The sequence below is a fragment of the Dreissena polymorpha genome, chromosome 2 (genome assembly GCF_020536995.1).
Source record: "Dreissena polymorpha isolate Duluth1 chromosome 2, UMN_Dpol_1.0, whole genome shotgun sequence".
In the NCBI taxonomy this organism is placed as follows: domain Eukaryota; kingdom Metazoa; phylum Mollusca; class Bivalvia; order Myida; family Dreissenidae; genus Dreissena; species Dreissena polymorpha.
Window position 1 is genome coordinate 116,343,845 of NC_068356.1, and position 20,618 is coordinate 116,364,462.

Sequence of the window (20,618 nt, forward strand, 5' to 3'; positions counted from 1 at the left end):
TTAATAGCATTGAAAAAAATAATACAAATTTTGGTAGATTCAGTATTGAAGGAATTGTTTGACCTTGTGGACTGAGTTACTCGTTGAAATGATATATGTGTTTATTTTTAAGCACTATAAACCACCAAATTAAATACTATTCGAATACCGGTGCTGTCAGATAAAATCGAAATTAGCTGAGTACGAAGACAATCTAAACAAAAATGCTGTACCCTGAAATATTGTTTGACAAGATCGTGCCAAGTTCACTAAGACACCCGAGATAGCTGCATTCCAGACCAGTGCGTTTAGAATGAGTTATTAAACTCACAAAATTGCGTTGCCACGCTGGATTTACAAATTGCATATTTCAGTATAAAGTAGGGTAGTATTCTTATCAAACGTGTTTATTAGCTGAATGCACAATACAAACAGTCCGCGTATCAGTGGATAAATGGTCCTATATAATAGGTATATGCAGTCCAGTGTCTTTTAACCGAAAAATGTTTGCAATGGCGTACTACATTTGGTGTATATTTGTGTTTATTTGTGTGGCTTTACTCTTGCCCGGGGGCTGGACTACGCCCCTTGATGACTACGTGTATAGGGACGACCCGACATACAAATATGACGTCATACAAACTTACCCAGGGGAGGGTTACACAATGTACATTGTCAATATGACGTCACAGACGTGGAAACCAGGTGAGTACCCATTATCTGTCATTAAAAATTACGAAGAAAAATGTATGTTGGACATAATAAATGCAACTTGGAAAACAACAATGCGCCCGAGAGTAGATTGCCGTTTTATCCCTCATTTAGCTTTTATATAAGGTCAACACATTCATATGATAATATACTTTGAGTAGCGTGTTCTTTTGACATTTGAACGCCGCCTTTTCGAACACAGTTTATTTATCGTTTAATCACATATATGTTACAACCGAAAAAAAACACTATTACTTTCTCGCTTTGAATTTCTTATCTCTTAGTCTTGTTTCAGATCTTCAGAGCCAGCCGGTGTGGTGGCACTACCTTGCAGTTACAGTCCCTGATAAGATCCTTATCAAGGGAGCTGGGTTCCTTTACATAAGCCTAGGGTCAAATACAAATGAGTGAGACTTTAACACGTCTATTACAGCATGCTTTTCGTTGTCTTATTATATGCATTGATAAAATAAAATATTTGATACATTATATGTTTTTCGTCAAAGTAAGTGATATGTATTATATTGGTTGTCGCAGTAAGACTGTTTACAATGTGTACAGGCTGTTAAATGTTTTTCGAGTATTTCATATGACATGTGTAATTTAATTTTAGGCTTTCATTTCATGCCAATATCTACGAAACATCTGCGTTTTCTTCTGATTTCATTCATAAAAATGTGTACCTCACCTATCTGACTTCGCTAATATCACGCTTTTGTTAATTTAATAGTATTGTATATGTATTACGGGTACATTTTGTTGCTCGTTTTTATTTTTTCCGTCGTCTAACTTTCCACACATTTCATATCATACAATTTATGTTGCTGTTTTTGAAAAAAAAAATGATGCCCTATTAATGGGAATAACAGAGTAACTGCAGTTGAAATTAGAACTAAATGTGTCTTGTTCTGAGAAAACTGGGCATAATGCATGTGCGTAAAGTGTCGTCCCAGATTAGCCTGTGCAGTCCGCACAGGCTTATCAGGGACGACACGTTTCGCTGTTATGGTATTTTTCGTTTAAAGGAAGTCCATTCTTACCGTAAATATTGTTTAGGCGGAAAGTGTCGCCCCTTATTAGCCTGTGCGGACTGCACAGGCTAATCTGGGACGACACTTTACACACATGCATTATGCCCAGTTTTCTCAGAACAAGACACAAGTTTACATTGCAGGCCTCCGTTACCTACGGACGAGCACACTGAGTGGACCACAATCATTGCAGCAACCACGGGCACCGTAGCAGCATGTCTGAAGATGATACCCAACCAACCCATCGTCTTTAAAGTATTATATACAAGATAACCATGTAGTGTGTGTTTATTCGATTCAACGTATTGTTACTGTGGTCGATTAAGTATTGCGACAATTTACTTAAGTGTTATTAAATTGAAAAACATAATATTCCCACTTGTGGTTTAATATTTATAATGTTAAAGGCATTTAGTTTGGTCACGTGAACACGTTGAAACCAACCTTTGTTCATCTTGACATGACGCATTTTCTTTGACCTTTTTACAGTAATAGTTAAATACGACACCACACACAGACAGGTCGCCATAAATGTACGCAATAAATCGTTTCCCATAACCATACAATGCCTGATAAACAATTAATGTTCGAAATGGTTGACGACCGTTTCATGAAACACCTTGTAGGATGACCCAGCTCAGAAGAAACGGACAGAAGATGCCATCATTGCGTGGACATGGAAGACATTCGTGGACCAGAAAGGAGCCGACCCGGAAATACTTCTGCGCATGCCAATGACAAAGGTTAAATTTTGTTTAAAATGTGAATATAAATAACAAAAACAGCACTGATTATGAACAAGATTAACTGCAGTTAAAATAACAGAAAAAAACAATAAACGTGTAAGTGAATAAGTCTTTAGTGAAATTACTTAGCATGCAAATACTGCAATTAACATCTCGCCTGGACAATGATCGCTCCGTCAACGTAGTCACGTGGCTTAGCTGTTAGAAAACCTAGACAAGCTAACACCAAAGTGGCTTCTTTGACTATAGATTGCCTAGACATTACGCGGTATTGCGGTTGGTTTTTATGGGCTTTTTTCATCACCTATAACACTGGTAAAAGTGGTTTGTGTCATATACCGGTATAGTTATTATGCAACTGCAAAAACATTAGTTTATACAGAAGATTAGCTATGTATAACGGGTATTTCGGTACTTTAAACCCGCATCCAAACGCTTGCGTGCTTTCCGAAATTTAACCTGCAACTACCTTTACCTCTTCACTTAACCCATGTTATTTACGAAAATACTCACGAAACATTTTTTTCCACATGTATTTGACACGAATAGCTATATGTAACTGAGATTTCGCTTAAGTTTTACATGCTTTCTGACGCAGAGCGGGAACCGAAATCCCTGATGTTTTTACGTTTAAAAGTGCTATTAATAATATTGAACATTTGCTTATGGGACAATTATCGATCATTATAATTGAAAGTGCAGAATATCAAAACGGTGGTATTTATCGATACGTTTTTATGAATAAATAGTTACATAAAATACATTTCTTTTTGTTCTGACATAAAACGCGATTTAAAACGTTGATTTCGTTACGTTACGCAAATACCAATATTCCCTAGAAGTTTACATATACACGTGCTATAATTCATACAAAATAATATTTATATGACATTTTAAGTTTCTGAAAAAAATTAATTTTCTATAAGGGGAATTTTGGTAATGCTACACATTGAAGCTTCCACTCGCACTTGTCAAGACCACAATTCCGCTGGTATTAATTACATTCCTCTAACTTATATATCTGGATACCGAATGTCCGAGTTACATAACCATATTTACAACGTTTCACTATATTTCATTTCCTACTATTTCGAACAAAATAAACGAAACTCGTTGAATAAATGAGAACTATGCATTCAGCTTGTCTGGAAAATGGCGGATAGGTCGTCAGCAACCGGCGCCCACGATCTATCTATCGCTGATTGGTCGATCGATATATAGATATGAACCTGATTGACAGTTTGCGAGATGTCAATTAAAACACAAGTTAAGTCTACCCAATATAGTATAACGATGAATTGATGAGTTTGTAAAAGTATTGACAAAATTATATTGTATTCCTAAAGTAATTTTTATAAACCGTTCTAGATAATTGGCTGATTATGTATTATTGTTGTGATATTTTAATATATACATCGTTATAAAAATCAAATATTCGCAGGCCAGTGTTCGAGCACTTGACACCATCAGTGACCTCACACAATCCAAAATCGGGGAAAGGATTGATCGATTTATGGTGGCTGGAGAATCAAAGGTCAGAAACCTTATGCATGCCTGAATAGGCCTTCATATGCGGACTGAATAATGACGGAGACAAAGGAACGATAAGCCTTTCAAAAACAACAGTATAATCAAGCCTAAGTACATAATATACAGCTCAATTTCACAAAGATCATTCACTTAAAGTTGTCATTTTATATGATATATGCTCAGTGAAATAGCAAAGGTTTCAAACTTCTCAAAACCCAATAAGTTGCCATTCTCATTCAGCGTCTTTAACATTAAAAGATGTCATTAAAATGCTTATAATTCAAGTTGCATACATTGGATATGAAAACCTGGTATATTTCAGCGAGGTTGGACCACATGGACGGTTGGAGCTGTTGATAAGAGAGTGGTTGCCATAGCTCCCATGGTCATGGACCTTTTGAATCTCCAAGAGGTAAGAATACATACAGTTTAAAAGATAAGCGAACTGCTACGCTCGTAGTACCAACTCAAATTTTAGTGTGAAAACTGCAAAGAAAGATACATACGAGGAATAGAAATATTTACTAGCGGATAATATTTGTTCAAATCGGATAAGCAAAAATTATACGCCCCTATTGAAATCAACCACAACATCAAAAGGCTTATGCATCACATGACATAACATACATCAAAGTGACGCTCAAGTCATCTATTCCATTCAAAACACACATTCTTTTTGTCCCCCAGTATGAACATTTAACATATCCATAATAAGAGTAAAAGTATTACTGTGAATTTAAAGTTATGCATAGATATGCATATACGCTCTGTCGACAAATACGGTTACATGACATTAAGACTGGCTCTTAACTGTAAAAATGTCGTGCATATTGTAGGACGAACATACATATTTGACGTGAGACATTTATGTAAAAGATTAAAATACTGTTGTTGTATTTTTATGTTTTTTTAGCAATAGTTTATTTTCACCATATAGTAATAAATATGTGCTTGCTTTATACATAGCAGTTCATTACGGAATCCGGATAGGGCCAGGATGATTGTCGTGTGTCGACCTTGGAGGTCGACGCACGACATTCTCGCGACATTCTCTCGACGCTCAAAACGACGCGCGACAATCATGCGACAAGCAATATTTGAGTGGCGCATATCGCGCTGGGTTTTAGAAAAACAAATCGCAGAAAATCTTGACTGTCGACTGATTTGTCGCGCGTCGTATTGAGAGTCGAGAGAATGTCGCGAGAATGTCGCGAGAATGTCGTGTGTCGATCTTCGAGCGCGACACTCGACATTCTCGCGACGCTCAATACGACGCGCGAAAATCATATGATATATCGCGAGAATGTCGCCTGTCGACCTAAAAATCACACGACATTCTCTCAGCGCACGACATTCTCTCGACGCTCAATACGATATATCGAGCCAATATCGCGCAATTGTCGCTTGTCGACCTAAAAACCCCTAGGTCGACACACGACATTCTCTCGACGCTCAATACGACGCGCGACAATCATGCGAAAATCAATATTTGAGTGTCGCATATCGCGCTGGGTTTTAGAAAAAAAAATTCGCCGAAAATCTTGACTGACGACTGATTTGTTGCGCGTCGTATTGAGCGTCGAGAGAATGTCGCTTGAATGTCGCGAGAATGTCGTGTGTCGACCTTCGAGCGCGACACTCGACATTCTCTCGGCATTCTCTCGACGCATGACACATCAGTCGACAGTCAATATGATATATCGCGAGAATGTCGCCTGTCGACCTAATAGTCACACGTCATTCTCTCGACGCACGACATTCTATCGACGCTCAATACGATATATCGAGCCAATATCGCGCAATTGTCGCTTGTCGACGTAAAAACCCCTAGGTCGACACACGAAATTCTCTCGACGCTCAATACGATATATCGAGCCAATATCGCGCAATTATCGCTTGTCGACCGGTGTGGGAGTAATTTTTTCATCTGCAAGCAAGGTGTTATAGTAACTTTTTCAGCTTAAGTAACAATAGCGGCATCTAGTAGCAGCAATAACAGCAGCAGCAACAGTAGCAAAGGCAGTAGCAGTTGCAGCAGCAGCAGCAGTAGCAGCAGCAGCAGTAGCAGAGGTAGCAGCAACAGCAGTAGCAGCAGTAGCAACAGTAGTAGCAGTAGCAGCAGTAGCAGCAGTAGCAGGAGTAACAGCAGTAGAAGGAGTAGCAGAAAGTAACAGTAGTAGCAAAAGTAGCTGCAGTAGTAAAAGTAGTAGTAGCTGCAGTAGTAGTAATAGCAGTAGTAGAAGTAGTAGTAGTAGTAGAAGTAGTAGTAGTAGTAGTAGTAGTAGTTGCAGCACCACCAACAGTAGCAGTAGTTGTAGTTGTTGTAATAGTAAAAGTAGCTGCAGTAGAAGCAGTAGCAGCAGCAGTAGTAGCAGTAGCAGCAGTAGCGGCAGCAGGAGTAGCAGCAGCAGCAGCAGCAGTAGCAGCAGCAGCAGAAGCAGCAGCAGCAGTAGCAGCTGTTGCAGAAGTAGCAGCAGCAGTAGCAGCAGCAGCAGCAATAGCAGCAGTAGTAGCAGTAGTAGTAGTAGTAGTAGTAGTAGTAGTAGTAGTAGTAGTAGTAGAAGTAGTAGTAGTAGTAGTAGTAGTAGTAGTAGCAGCAGCAGCAGTAGTAGTAGTAGTAGTTGTAGTAGTAGTAGAAGTAGTAGTAGTAGTAGTAGTAGTAGTAGTAGTAGTAGTAGTAGTAGTAGAAGTAGAAGTAGTGTTAGTGATACTGGTAGTAGTGGTAGTGGTAGTGGGACTGGTGGTAGTGGTAGTAGTAGTTGTAGTAGTAGCAGAATCAGGAGTAGTAATAGTAGCAGTAGCAGTGTAGTAGCAGTTGCAGCACCACCAACAGTAGTAGCAGTAGTAGTAGTTGTTGTAGTAGTAGTAGAAGCTGCAGTAGAAACAGAAGCAGCAGTAGCAGCAGCATCAGTAGCAGCAGCAGCGGCAGCAGCAGAAGCAGTAGTAGTAGTTGTTGTAGTAGTAGTAGTAGTAGCTGCAGTACAAGCAGTAGCAGTAGCAGCAGTAGCGGCAGTAGCAGCAGCAGTAGCAGTATTAGTAGTAGTAGTAGTAGTAGTAGTAGCTGCAGTAGAAGCAGAAGCAGCAGTAGCAGCAGCATCAGTAGCAGCAGCATCAGTAGCAGCAGTAGCGGCAGCAGCAGTAGCAGTAGTAGTAGTTGTAGTAGTAGTCGTAGTAGTTGCAGTACAAACAGTAGCAGTAGCAGCAGTAGCGGCAGTAGCAGCAGCAGTAGCAGCATTAGTAGTTGTAGTAGTGGTAGTAGCAGCAGCAGCAGCAGCAGTAGTAGTAGTAGTAGTAGTAGTAGAAGTAGTAGTAGTAGTAGTAGTAGAAGTAGAAGTAGTGTTAGTGATACTGGTAGTAGTGGTAGTGGTAGTGGGACTGGTGGTAGTGGTAGTAGTAGTTGTAGTAGTAGCAGAATCAGGAGTAGTAATAGTAGCAGTAGCAGTGTAGTAGCAGTTGCAGCACCACCAACAGTAGTAGCAGTAGTAGTAGTTGTTGTAAAAGTAGTAGAAGCTGCAGTAGAAACAGAAGCAGCAGTAGCAGCAGCATCAGTAGCAGCAGCAGCGGCAGCAGCAGAAGCAGTAGTAGTAGTTGTTGTAGTAGTAGTAGTAGTAGCTGCAGTACAAGCAGTAGCAGTAGCAGCAGTAGCGGCAGTAGCAGCAGCAGTAGCAGTATTAGTAGTAGTAGTAGTAGTAGTAGTAGCTGCAGTAGAAGCAGAAGCAGCAGTAGCAGCAGCATCAGTAGCAGCAGCATCTGTAGCAGCAGTAGCGGCAGCAGCAGTAGCAGTAGTAGAAGTTGTTGTAGTAGTAGAAGTAGCTGCAGTACAAGCAGTAGCAGTATCAGCAGTAGCGGCAGTAGCAGCAGCAGTAGCAGAATTTGTAGTTGTTGTAGTAGTAGTAGTAGAAGCTGCAGTAGAAGCAGAAGCAGCTGTAGCAGCAGCATCAGTAGCAGCAGCATCAGGAGCAGCAGCAGCAGTAGCAGTAGTAGTAGTTGTAGTAGAAGTAGTAGTAGCTGCAGTAGAAGCAGTAGCAGCATTAGCAGCAGCATCAGTATCAGCAGCAGCAGCATCAGTAGAAGCAGCAGAAGTAGCAGCAGTAGCAGCAGTATCAGCAGTAGCAGTAGTAACAGTATTAGCAGTTGTAGTAGTAGTAGTAGTAGTAGTAGCTGCAGTAGAAGCAGTAACAGCAGCATCAGTAGCAGCAGTAGCAGTAGCAGTATCAGCAGTAGCGGCAGTAGCAGCAGTAGTAGCAGCAGTAGTAGTAGTAGTAGTAGTAGTAGTAGTAGTAGTAGTAGTAGTAGTAGTAGTAGTAGTAGTACTAGTAGTAGAAGTAGTAGTAGTAGTTGTAGTTGTAGTAGTAGTAGTAGTAGTAGTAGTAGTAGTAGTAGTAGTAGTAGTAGTAGTAGTAGTAGTAGTAGCAGCAGTAGCAGCAGTAGCAGCAGTAGCAACAGCAGCAGCAGTTGCAGCAGCAGCAGTAGCAGCTGTAACAGCAGCAGCAGCAGTAGCAGCTGTAGCAGCACTAGCCACAGAAGCAGCAATAAGAGCAGTAGCAGGAGCAGCAGCAGTAGCAGTAGTAGCAGTAGTAGCAGCAGTAGCAGCATTCGCAGCAGTACCAGCAGTAGCAGCAGTAACAGCAGTAGCAGTAGAAGCAGTAGTAGCAGCAGTAGTAGGAGTAGCTGCAGTAGCAGTAGTAGCAGTAGTAGCAGCAGTAGTAGTAGTAGTAGTAGTAGTAGTAGTAAGAGTTGTAGTAGTAGTAGTAGCAGCAGCAGTAGCAGCAATAGCAAATAACTGCATAAACATTTCATGCTATGCATTTTCCAGATTTTTCATCAAGAGTCAATAACATGAACTGGAATTGTTATCTCTTTTAGGTATTATCTGCCTATGGCAATGTTGAGTTCGAGCTGCACATCATAATTATGATATTGGTTGTTATTCCATGAACAATGAAATCAAAGCACAATGCTCTATAATCTGTAGATTATGTAAATTGTTTAATTGTTTATCAGTCTATTAACAGCCATTCATTGTAATAGCCTTACATATTGATGATGCAAGTGTTGTTTATTCATAGATAAATAATTTGATCTGGAACATTTTTGAAAATTGGGAACCTTGATTCTGAATTTTGTCAAACATAGTTTTGTTCCGTGAATATAGGGCCCAATAGGGTATCATGTTTTGCGTTCATTCTGTTATGGATTTTGTTGTTCTTCTGGTATAAATATATAAATAAATCACATGAAGAAAAGAGAAGCTAGTTGTTAAAATTTTATTTATTATTATATAATTATTTAACACAGCAAAACATAACTGCAAGAATGTTGAGTGGACACATTATTAAAATAAAAGTATCGTTCAACCCAGTACAATAAAATACGCATCATTTAAAATGGACAAATCATAAAATATTACATGTAACTGTGTCATGAATCAAAAGTAAAGAGCATTTAGACGGCTATAATCTAACTAATGCATGCGCCTAAATTGTTTTACCAGATTGCATGTTCAGTCCACACTAATCAGGGAAACACTTTCCGCTTTTGTCGTATTTTTCTATGAGCGAAAATCCAGTTATGGCAGAAAGTATCGCACCTGATAAACCTGTGCGGATTACACAGCCTAATCTGGGACAACACTATGTACATGCATTAAAATCTCTTTTTACAGAGCGAGCCTCAAGTATTTATTAAATGATTAATTAAGTCTTCTTACATGATTTTTTAGAGAAACACTCAGAAATCTCTCAGTAAAACATGATTTATTTGATAGCAGGCGCAGGAAAATTAATTGAACTTGAAGTAAAATTATTCAGGAAATGTACATGAAGTTCCAAGCTTAACTAAACAGCACTGTCATTTCAAGCAATATATCGAATAAATGTCTTGTTACTCGATAGTGTGCACGAAAATCGTCGATATTTTCTGGTATTCCCATGTAATTTGGTACTGTATGATGTTCTTGTTTTGAGAGAGTATACTCAAAATAGTTAGTATACTGTATAACCCATCCAAACTAAAGCGCATTCCATCACTTACCCTACCAAACATGCGTATCACAACTTCCGTTTCCAGACTAAAGTGAGCGATCGAAGTCGACCCTAGTTTACAGTAAAGATGGTATAGTTTTACGGCAAACGAAGTTAAACTCCTTGTCTCTATTATAGATAATAGCATATAAAAAATAGAAAATAACAAAAATATGGGCTTCCATCCTATGCTTAGAACCAGAAGAAAACATCCGTTTATTGCATGTAATTTCAGCCGAATAAACATCTTAATGTGACTTGAACACTAACACGTGGGTGTAAAATAGCGTGAACCCAAACGACCATACTCGCAACAATCACGCACCAATGACTGAATTTTGACTACTACTCTAGTAGTGCTATTATTACCGCTGCAGCTACTACTACTACTACTACAACAACAACTACTTCTACTGCCAATGCTGGTGGTGCTGTTGCTGCTACTGCAATGCTACTGCTACTATTACTTATACTACTTCTACTACTACAAATATTACTACCACTACTACCAGTCCCAATACCACTACCACTATAACAAGTCTCACTACCACTACCACTACCGCTACTACCATCACTACTACTACTACTACCACTGCTACTACTACTACTACTACTACTACTACTACTACTACTACTACTACTACTACTACTACTACTACTACTACTACTACTACTACTACTACTACTACTACCACTGCTACTACTACTACTACTGCTACTACTACTACTACTGCTGCTACTTCTGCAACTACTGCTACTACTGCTACTACTGCTGTTACTCCTGCGACTGCTGCTACTGCTGTTACTCCTGCTACTGTTGCTACTGCTACTACTTCTGCTGCTACTGCTGCTGCTCCTACTGCTGCTGCTGCTGCTGCTACTATTACTACTACAACTACTAATGCTGCTACTGCTGCTGCTACTGCCGCTACTGCTGCTACTGCTACTGTTTGTACTGCAACTACTACGACTACTACTACAACTACTACTACTGCTACTGCTGCTGCCGCTACTGATGCTGCTGATGCTGCTGCTACTGCTGCTTCTGCTTCTACTGAAGCTTGTACTACTACTACTACAACTACTAATACTGCTACTGCTGCTGCTACTGCCGCTACTGCTTCTACTGCTTCTGCTTGTACTGCAGCTACTACTACTACTACAACAACTACTACTACTGCTACTGCTGCTGCCGCTACTGCTGCTACTGATGCTGCTGCTACTGATGCTGCTGCTTCTGCTTCTACTGCAGCTACTACTACTACTACTACTACAACTACTAATACTGCTACTGCCGCTGCTACTGCCGCTTCTGCTGCTACTGCTACTGCTTGTACTGCAGCTACTACTACTACTACTACTACAACTACTACAACTGCTACTGCTGCTGCCGCTACTGCTGCTACTGATGCTGCTGCTACTGCTGCTTCTGCTTCTACTGCAGCTACTACTACTACTACTACTACAACTACTAATACTGCTTCTGCTGCTGCTACTGCCGCTTCTGCTGATACTGCTACTGCTGTTGCTGCTGCTGCTACTGCTTCTACTGCAGTTACTACTACTTCTACAACAACTGCTACTACCGCTTCTGCTGGTGGTGCTGGTACTGCTACTACACTGCTACTGCTTCATTACTACTCCTTATTCTGCTACTACAACAACTACTACTACCACTACCACCAGTCCCACTACCACTACCACTACTACTACTACTACTACTGCTGCTGCTACTGCTTCTACTGCAGCTACTTTTACTATTACAAAAACTACAACTACTGCTACTGTTGGTGGTGCTGCAACTACTTCTACTACTACTTCTACTACTTCTACTACTACTACTACTTCTACTACTGCTATTACTACTACTGCTACTACTACTACTTTTACTACTGCAGCTACTTCTGCTACTACTTCTACTGCTGCTACTCCTTCTACTGCTGTTACTGCTGTTACTCCTGCTACTGCTGCTACTGCTACTACTGTTGCTATTGCTGCTACTGCTGTTGCTGCTACCTTTGCTGCTGCTACTGCTGTTGCTGCTACTGATGCTGCTGCTACTGCTTCTACTGCAGCTACTACTACTATTGCAACAACTACTAATACTGTTACTACTGCTACTGCTGCTACTGCTACTACTGCTGCAGCTGCTGCTACTGCTGCTACTGCTGCTGCTGCTGCTACTGCTGCTGCGACTGTTGCTGCTGCTGCTGTTATTGCTGCTACTAGATGCTGCTATTTTTACTTAAGCTGAAAAAGTTACTATAACACCTTGCTTGCATATGAGAAAATTACTCCCACACCGGTCGACAAGCGACAATTGCGCGATATTGGTTTGATATATCGTATTGAGCGTCGAGAGAATGTCGTGTGTCGACCTAGGGGTATTTAAGTCGACAAGCGACAATTGCGCGATATTGGCTCGATATATCGTATTGAGCGTCGAGAGAATGTGCGTCGAGAGAATGTCGTGTGTCGACCTAGTGATTTTTAGGTCGACAGGCGACATTTTCGCGATATATCATATTGACTGTCGACTGATTTGTCGTGCGTCGAGAGAATGTCAATAGAATGTCGAGTGTCGCGCTCGAAGGTCGACACACGACATTCTCGCGACATTCAAGCCACATTCTCTCGACGCTCAATAAGACGCGCGACAAATCAGTCGACAGTCAAGATTTTCGGCGATTTTTTTCTTCTAAAACCCAGCGCGATATGCGACACTCAAATATTGATTGTCGCATGATTGTCGCGCGTCGTATTGAGCGTCGAGAGAATGTCGTGTGTCGACCTAGGGGTTTTTAGGTCGACAAGCGACAATTGCGCGATATTGGCTCGATATATCGTATTGAGCGTCGAGAGAATGTCGTGCGTCGAGAGAATGTCGTGTAATTTTTAGGTCGACAGGCGACATCCTCGCGATATATCATATTGAATGTCGCGCGTCGTATCGTGCGTCGAGAGAATGCCGAGAGAATGTCGAGTGTCGCGCTCGAAGGTCGACACACGACATTCTCGCGACATTCAAGCGACATTCTCTCGACGCTCAATACGACGCGCAACAATTCAGTCGACAGTAAAGATTTTCTGCGATTTTTTTTTCTAAAACCCAGCGCGATATGCGACACTCAAATATTGATTGTCGCATGATTGTCGCGCGTCGTATTGAGTGTCGAGAGAATGTCGCTTGAATGTCGTGTGTCGACCTCGAAGGTCGACACGCGACACTCAACTTGGCCCTATCCGGATTCCGTACTTATGGTCCCAATTTTTGGTGACAGCTTTTCTAAGTATCATAATGACGTTTCAAATGTGAACATGCATATCTTCTTTCTATAAATAATATGCACACAAAGTTGGATTAATTGCTGAATTCCATTAAGAATGTATAATAATTATAATGCAGACTTAACAAAATACAGATTTGACAAACAATATAAATATTAAGAGTTATGATTAATAATATAGCTGTTAGAGATGTCTGTATTTTTTGACAAGCGACCTGTGTTTCAATTATTCTTCTGTTTTGCTTGTAGTTTTGTGCATTTAAATCGTTTAATTATTGCTGTTTACAAGTAAAAAATGTAAAGGACTTCTTTTGACAATCAAAGATAAACCGTTTATTTCAAGAGATATGATTTGTATATCAGTTATTTTTTAATTTACAGATTATCATCACTTTTTATTATTGGCAGTTTTTGAATACACAATATATAGTTTTTCAAGAAATCGAACCGATTTTTTAAGTCTTAAACATATTTTCGAGGCATACAATTTACAAGTGTTAACATTGTTCACAAGTATATTATCGATTTATTAAGTTGATAACAATTTCCGTCGCCCGACACTTATATTTAAGCCATTTTAGTTTCATGTGTTTTCCACTAGACTATATTAGAACTTATAATAATTACAGTCGCTTTCAATTTGCTTGGTCCTAGCCAAATGAAGTCATAAAATAGTTGATTAATATGTTTCATGGTGTACATTCTTGGTGTTGGTAGAGCTATAAAGTGTAAGTACAGGTAAAAGCAATGGTTATCTTTACCAGTGATGTAATATTTATACGATTCCGATTGGCTTATTTAACTTTTTATACGTCCCATGCTGTCTCAAATTGTTTTATTACCATGTTTATTACCGTGTTTTAAAAGTTAATATAAAAATAATAAGATCTTTTGAAAGTACTAGCTCCCCATGTCGGTGTTTATTAAGTTTGTATTCATCTAGTACTAAACTTCATAGAACCTATCCAAATTAAATTTGTTTTGTCATAGTTAATTGTAAATACAGATTATCTTGAACATTCGTGAAGCATTTTTAACTTACAATTAAGGGATGATTCTGATCCCTCAAGGAGTTGAGATGTATAGTAGGACAATTGAGACATATGTCTTTTATTGTTATTAATTTTATTTATTTGCTGTCCCTTATTTTTATAGCAAGAATGATAAACATATAAGGGCAAATTGAGCCTCTTTGGTGACACTTTTCCTATACAGAATATGTTTGACAATAATCAATATATACTTATTGAGGTCATAGCATTATGCAAGAACATGGATAATTGGATATCCATTTAAAAAGATTGGTCCGAAGTTTGAAAAAAAAACAACAACAACAAACGATTGTTTCCATGAAATTGAAAGAAAATGTATCGAATGCTTTTTCGAAATCTAATCCAGGTAAATTATTATCTTTAGCGTATTTCAAGATTTCGTAAGCATTCTGTGTCTTTTCACCTATAATCGGCCTTAAACGAAACTGGTTTCATCTTTCAAGATTAAAATACGAAGTTCTGTTTTGTAATCTATTTGCAATTGATCTGGATATTATTTGCAAACTATATCGAATAATGTAAATGGGCTTAAAATTTAAGATGACTCCTCGATTTGTTTATTGTTGGAATGAAAGTTATAATTCTATGTTTTGTGTTATGGACAATGTAAAGGCCCAGTGTCACTATGATGCCGGCGGAGCCCCGTTGCGTGATCCGGAATCTACCGGGGCTCTACCGGGATGAACCGGGGCCCCACCGGGATGAACCGGGGACGACCGGGGACAACCGGGGCTCCACCGAGAAAGTATTAAAATGTTTAATACCTCCGGGATGAACCGGGAGTCACCGGAAAGGACCGGCAACGACCGACGTGGCACCGGGAACAACCGGGACGGCACCGGGAACAACCGGGACGGCACCGGGAACTACCGGGACGGAACCGTAGCTCCACCGGGGCCCATACAGACCCCGGGAGAGCTACGGCAACGCCCCGGTGGAGCCCCGGTGAATGCTGGCAGAGTCCCTATATAGCTACAGTACATAAGTAAACCGACGCTCTGCCGGGACGCCACCTGCATTCACCGGGGCTCCACCGGGGCAGTACCGGCGACGACCGGGGTTAAACCGGGGTGTTGCCGTAGCTCTGCAAGGGTCTGATGCCAGTATAGCCTCGGTTAGTGCCGGCGGAGTTACGGTATACCGGGGCTCTGCCGGGACGCTGCCGGCTTTCACCGGGGCTCAACCGGGGCATTACCGGCGACAACCGGGGCTCTGCCGGGGCTTCACCGGGATTAACCGTAGCCAGTCCGGGGTTGACCGGGACTCTGCCTGATTGTTGACCGGCTTCAACCTAGGCGGCACCGGGAAATAGTGTGACCGCGTTAAAAAATTTCTACGAATCATCCCGGTTCTCGCCGGTCGACCGGCGTTAGCAAACCGGGATGAACCGGGGCTCTACCGGCAATAGTGAGACTTGGGCTTTACTAAAGCATAATTTATACTTCTTACAACGAAGTGACTTAACTTCTCACAAAATACTTAAAACTTATTAATCAGTGAATCCGTAAGAGAATGGACTTTTGTCATGTTTTTATAGTTTTAGCGCTTTTAATACTTCTTTTATATAAACCATTCATCTTTTGAGTCAAATTTAACTTTATCAGTGTTGGTATTTTGACATAAGATCAAACAGTGTTTATGTCATATTCAATTGCGTTGTCGCTCATTTCGTAAATTGCTTTATAGAATAGTACAGCTTCCTTTACCCTATCATTTTGATGCGACAATTTAGCACCGTTTTCAATTCCATAAAATGTATCGATTGTTTACATAACGATTTGATTCGAGCAAGTAAAATTATGAGTCCGAACGATACCCTCTACGTTTATTTACTTTTTCTTCATCATTTTGTAGGTCAAGGAGTTGATCTGATTTACTTTCTTTTTATGATTTTTGAAGTGTATTATTTTCCTTAATTAAATTAGATTCATGGTTTTTGTTCAATTTATCTTCCAATGATGAATTCCATGAGTAATGTTAAAAGGTTAAAATGTCCATTAGGATAAAAATTAACATGTATGCTTGGTAACAATTTTTCCATATATGTTTTTTTTTATAGAACCTGCACCACTACTATCGCTCACTGGGCGGCTGGACATTTGCTTTCGATGATTATTACGCGGAAAATTTCACACAAGATCTCGACAGCCCTTACGTTAAGGGCATAGCGGCCATTGTAGACCCGATATGTAAGCGCATCTCATAATATAGATCTTAGTTCACTAAAAAATCATAAGAAAATAAAAAAAAATACCTTGTAAATCCTGTGTTGTGGTTACAGTTTTAAATATGTAGAGGTGGACTTCATCAAACGAGTCAGTTCGCATTGCAAAAAGAAAGAAAATATCAATAATTAATGAAACCTTCATTTTGTTACAAGCCTTAGCTACCTCTCTTAACTGTATTATTTTCCTAAATTGTCGGTTCTTATTGTTAAAATAAAGGGATATAACTTATCTTGTACTCATTTCATTTAATCGTGCCTCAAAAAGTTTTAACAATGTTGATCATGTGTTTCTCTATTGCAATCAAATCGATTTATTGTTTTTTTATTGCATTTTAATTTGAGTTACGATGCTAAGAGGTTGATGTTTATTTTAACTTTAGTGTTATATGACTAATTCCGGACTAAATGTGAAGTAAGGCGAGCAATCAACCGCTTTCAACCCCGCGTTTTTTTTGGGGATTGATCTTTCCAATGCAATGATCCCAGCTTTTATAATTCGTTTTTTATGTTAAGTATTGTATTGTGTGTTTTATCTTGTATGTTATATGTCATTGGTTATTTGTCTTAAACAAAAGACTAGCTGAAATGAATTCCGCCTCTGATAATGTTTCGGGAATTACATTTTCCCTGAATATTATACTATTTCATTGAGATACGATATATACAGCAAATGCCAGAGTGATGTACAATCAGTCATTGTTTAAAAGTCGATTTGCCTGCGATGTTTTAGCCTACACGGATCGCTATGAGGACAAGCCCAAGTACATTATCTCTGCTGGCGGTGACGAGTTTTTCATGCCAGACAATTCAAGATTCTACTTTGATGCGCTGAAAGGAGAGAAGTACTTCAGGTTATAGAAAATGTCACTGTATTTATGTTATTCACAAGACAACATTTAATGGTTGTAATTTTGAACGCCTTCAAACTTGTTACATATTGTAGTAAGTCTCAAACAATATACTTAATTCGTTACGTCTTTTTCGAATACATGTATAGCCACGAAACAAAGATATTTGTTGCATTGCATTTAGTGTTCTGTTAGTTAAGAGAATCACTCATGCGCACATTTGTTGTATTAAATTGTGACCCCTGATATTATTCATGCGACAGGATGATGCCTAATACAGATCACAGCCTGGAGCCTTATGGACTCAGTATCATCTTTGGAATCAGAGCTTTCTACCTGTCTGTCATGAATGTAAGTATAGCATCTGACGTTTATATGCATGCACCGGTATTACATGCATTTCCCAATCATTAATTTTGCCTTTGAATGTGGTCAAGGCGATATAAACTATTTTTACAATTGTTTCTCTTAAACATGATTAAAAAACTGAATTTTGAAAATTGTATATTGTTATATGGCAAGAAATTACTATAAAAATGTATTTGTCACAACATATTGAGCTAACTTACAAAAGTCTAAAAATAACCTTGAAATGCTAGTTCCCGATTTCTTTTTTTCATAAACTATACCATCTAGTGTGACTTTTATGATAGTTTTTTATGGTCATATTTTTTTTACAGAACAACCCTCTTCCAAAAATGAACTGGCAACTGGAAACGGTGAGTTTCTCAAACGTTTTTCACATCGGACAGCGTTGCCATAACGCTTGCCTGGCGTTTAAAAAACTGTCAGATTGTCGTAGATATTTTGTAACATTCAAAGATAAAAGACGGCATCCTTTCCATTTTTTTTATAACCTACGATAAGTCTTTATAACCGTGAATTATTTGAAGTTTATTTACCAAACAAATATAGAGAGACATTATGAAAAATCCGATATATCATTGCATACCTCGCCATGTTTTTTCTGTGTTAGATTTTATTAACTGCGTTATGATAATACGGGTACAGCACGTGTTCAAACGTATATGCTGAGAAAAACGTGTACTGTACGTTATGTATTTATCAATGCTACTAGAAGTTGTCCTTAACTTCCAGACTTCCTCAGGCGGAAAAATCAGCCTGGTGACCGAAGTTCATCCTGCCACCGTTGTTTGTTACCATGCAACCACCTCGGACGGAAAACGGTACGATCACAAACAAACAGCTCGTTGTGAACATGGTTTATAGGATAAAATAAATTGCTCATGTAAGTTTGTGTATGACTTGTAAAAAGCGAAAACAATAATGTTCATTCCTCCTTTACAACTTTAGCATATGGTTCGATTAACATATATAGCGACAAACAGGCCCGAATAAAATTATTATAGCAAACGTTCATCACCAATTTTAAAATGATTCACACCAAACCTACTGTCAACAAAGAATAGCGTTATCGTTTTAAACCTTGCATTAAGAATCGCCAAAAAACAAGTCCCGAAATTTAGGACAGCTCAAAAATATAGTTACAATTGTAATAGCAGACACATTTATCAAATCATAATGAAATTATTTATTTGGATTATCCATATTGATTTTTTTGCGACTAAGCATTGGAATTATTTCCTTGAAAAGAATGTTTTTGAACACATTGACAAAAAATTAAACTACGAATACACGTGGATATTTTTGTTAACAATCATAAAATGTTTAAAGTTGTACATTTCCGCATCTGACATTGGACTTTTTATATTTTTTATATTTGATATGATATGTTTACGTTTCAGCAAAGACTTTCGAATTTTCCGTTTGGACAACTCGAGTCAACCGGTGCCGAACCCTGTACCTTGGTTAACGGCAGACGTCAAACAAACCGTGTGTAGTTCTGTAGTTAAGTTTAGTCCGCATTGAATTTATACATTGTAACGGTAAGCTTTATTTTATACAAAAATACCGTTTTTTTTGTGTTTGCTGATTTATTAAGATCTATATTTCATTTTTTGGCAGAGTTCGCTGAGCTGGGAGGTGGAGCTACCCAATCCTCCTGTCGGTTGGACTGCATTCTTTATACAGGTACCCAAAGTTGTCAGGTTGTCAATAGGTACATGCCTTCTTTGAGAACATTTGATCAAACTGTAATATATACTTTTGCAATAACCTCTTTCTGATGACGTATTATTTAAGTTAGTGCGAGCTATGTTTGGTATATTATCGTCTTGCTTTCTGTCGATATTAATTATTGGATCTGGAACGAATAAAATCAGTAGATCTATAGACACGTCCAATTAACTCATCGATGCATGTATATTAAAGTCATGTCTATTTGAACGCATTATATATACACGTGCACTTGTAAAAGATTAAATGTACTTTATGGCATTATTAGATTTTTGATTGATCTTTATTAAAGCCATAGACTTTCTATGCAACCTTGCTTCAATATATTTATATACCCAAGGTGACGTTCGCTGGTCTCGCCGACTCGGTGCTCGAGTTTACCACCCAGACACTCATCATACCGGACACGTACCCCTTCCAGGACTGTCATGGCGCCGAGTGCAGGGGGACGCTAGTGTAGATCAGATCTGCTGTTGCCTTGACCATTCCCAGCTTATTGATTAATGTATCTGCAAGGCATTGCTGGTTTGCACGAATAAACTACGAAGTATGAAGAAACGCCTAGTCGACGTTTTATTAACAATTTTTTAAATGTAAAAGAATTAAAAGTTTGTCAGAATGTTTATTCAAAGATTCTCGAATTGTTATATTGAATGCCTTTCCTGATTAACTGACTCACTGGCAGCCTTATGTTGTTCATATTTAACGGCTATCGTTTCTGTACTAGTGCGAAAATGTTCAGATATACATGTCCTGATTAAAAATAAAATAAACACATAAGAATATTAATATTTTAATAGAATGTCACGCATAACACAAGTACTTTCAGTAACAACAGGGAAATCAAAAGTCCACACTAGCATCACTTTCATTCAACAAAAAAATTCAACATAATTTTTTAAATGCACGATCTTTTAAATAGTTATACACAATGCACATTATGTGTTATTCATTTATGATATTGCTTTAAAAAATCAATATATTTATATCATTTAATTAAGAAAATACACCAATTCCAACTATATCGAAAAGAATTTAAAGAATACCACCCTCAATTGTTTAAAGTTCACAATCCGGATTTGTACAA

General features: G+C 38.8%; 1 protein-coding gene across 1 annotated transcript; it reads left to right on the forward strand.

Moving 5' to 3' along the window:
* Positions 1-12: 12 nt before the first annotated feature.
* On the forward strand, positions 13-20,156 carry LOC127868629 (autocrine proliferation repressor protein A-like). Its single transcript, XM_052410535.1, has 14 exons — positions 13-684; positions 986-1,097; positions 1,865-1,976; positions 2,348-2,464; positions 3,909-4,001; positions 4,320-4,409; positions 16,419-16,548; positions 17,317-17,437; positions 17,698-17,785; positions 18,115-18,153; positions 18,533-18,621; positions 19,201-19,288; positions 19,421-19,486; positions 19,872-20,156. The coding sequence occupies exons 1-14, from the start codon at positions 483-485 to the stop codon at positions 19,989-19,991; spliced, it is 1,467 nt and encodes a 488-aa protein (XP_052266495.1). The 5' UTR covers positions 13-482; the 3' UTR covers positions 19,992-20,156.
* The last annotated feature ends 462 nt before the right edge of the window (positions 20,157-20,618 follow it).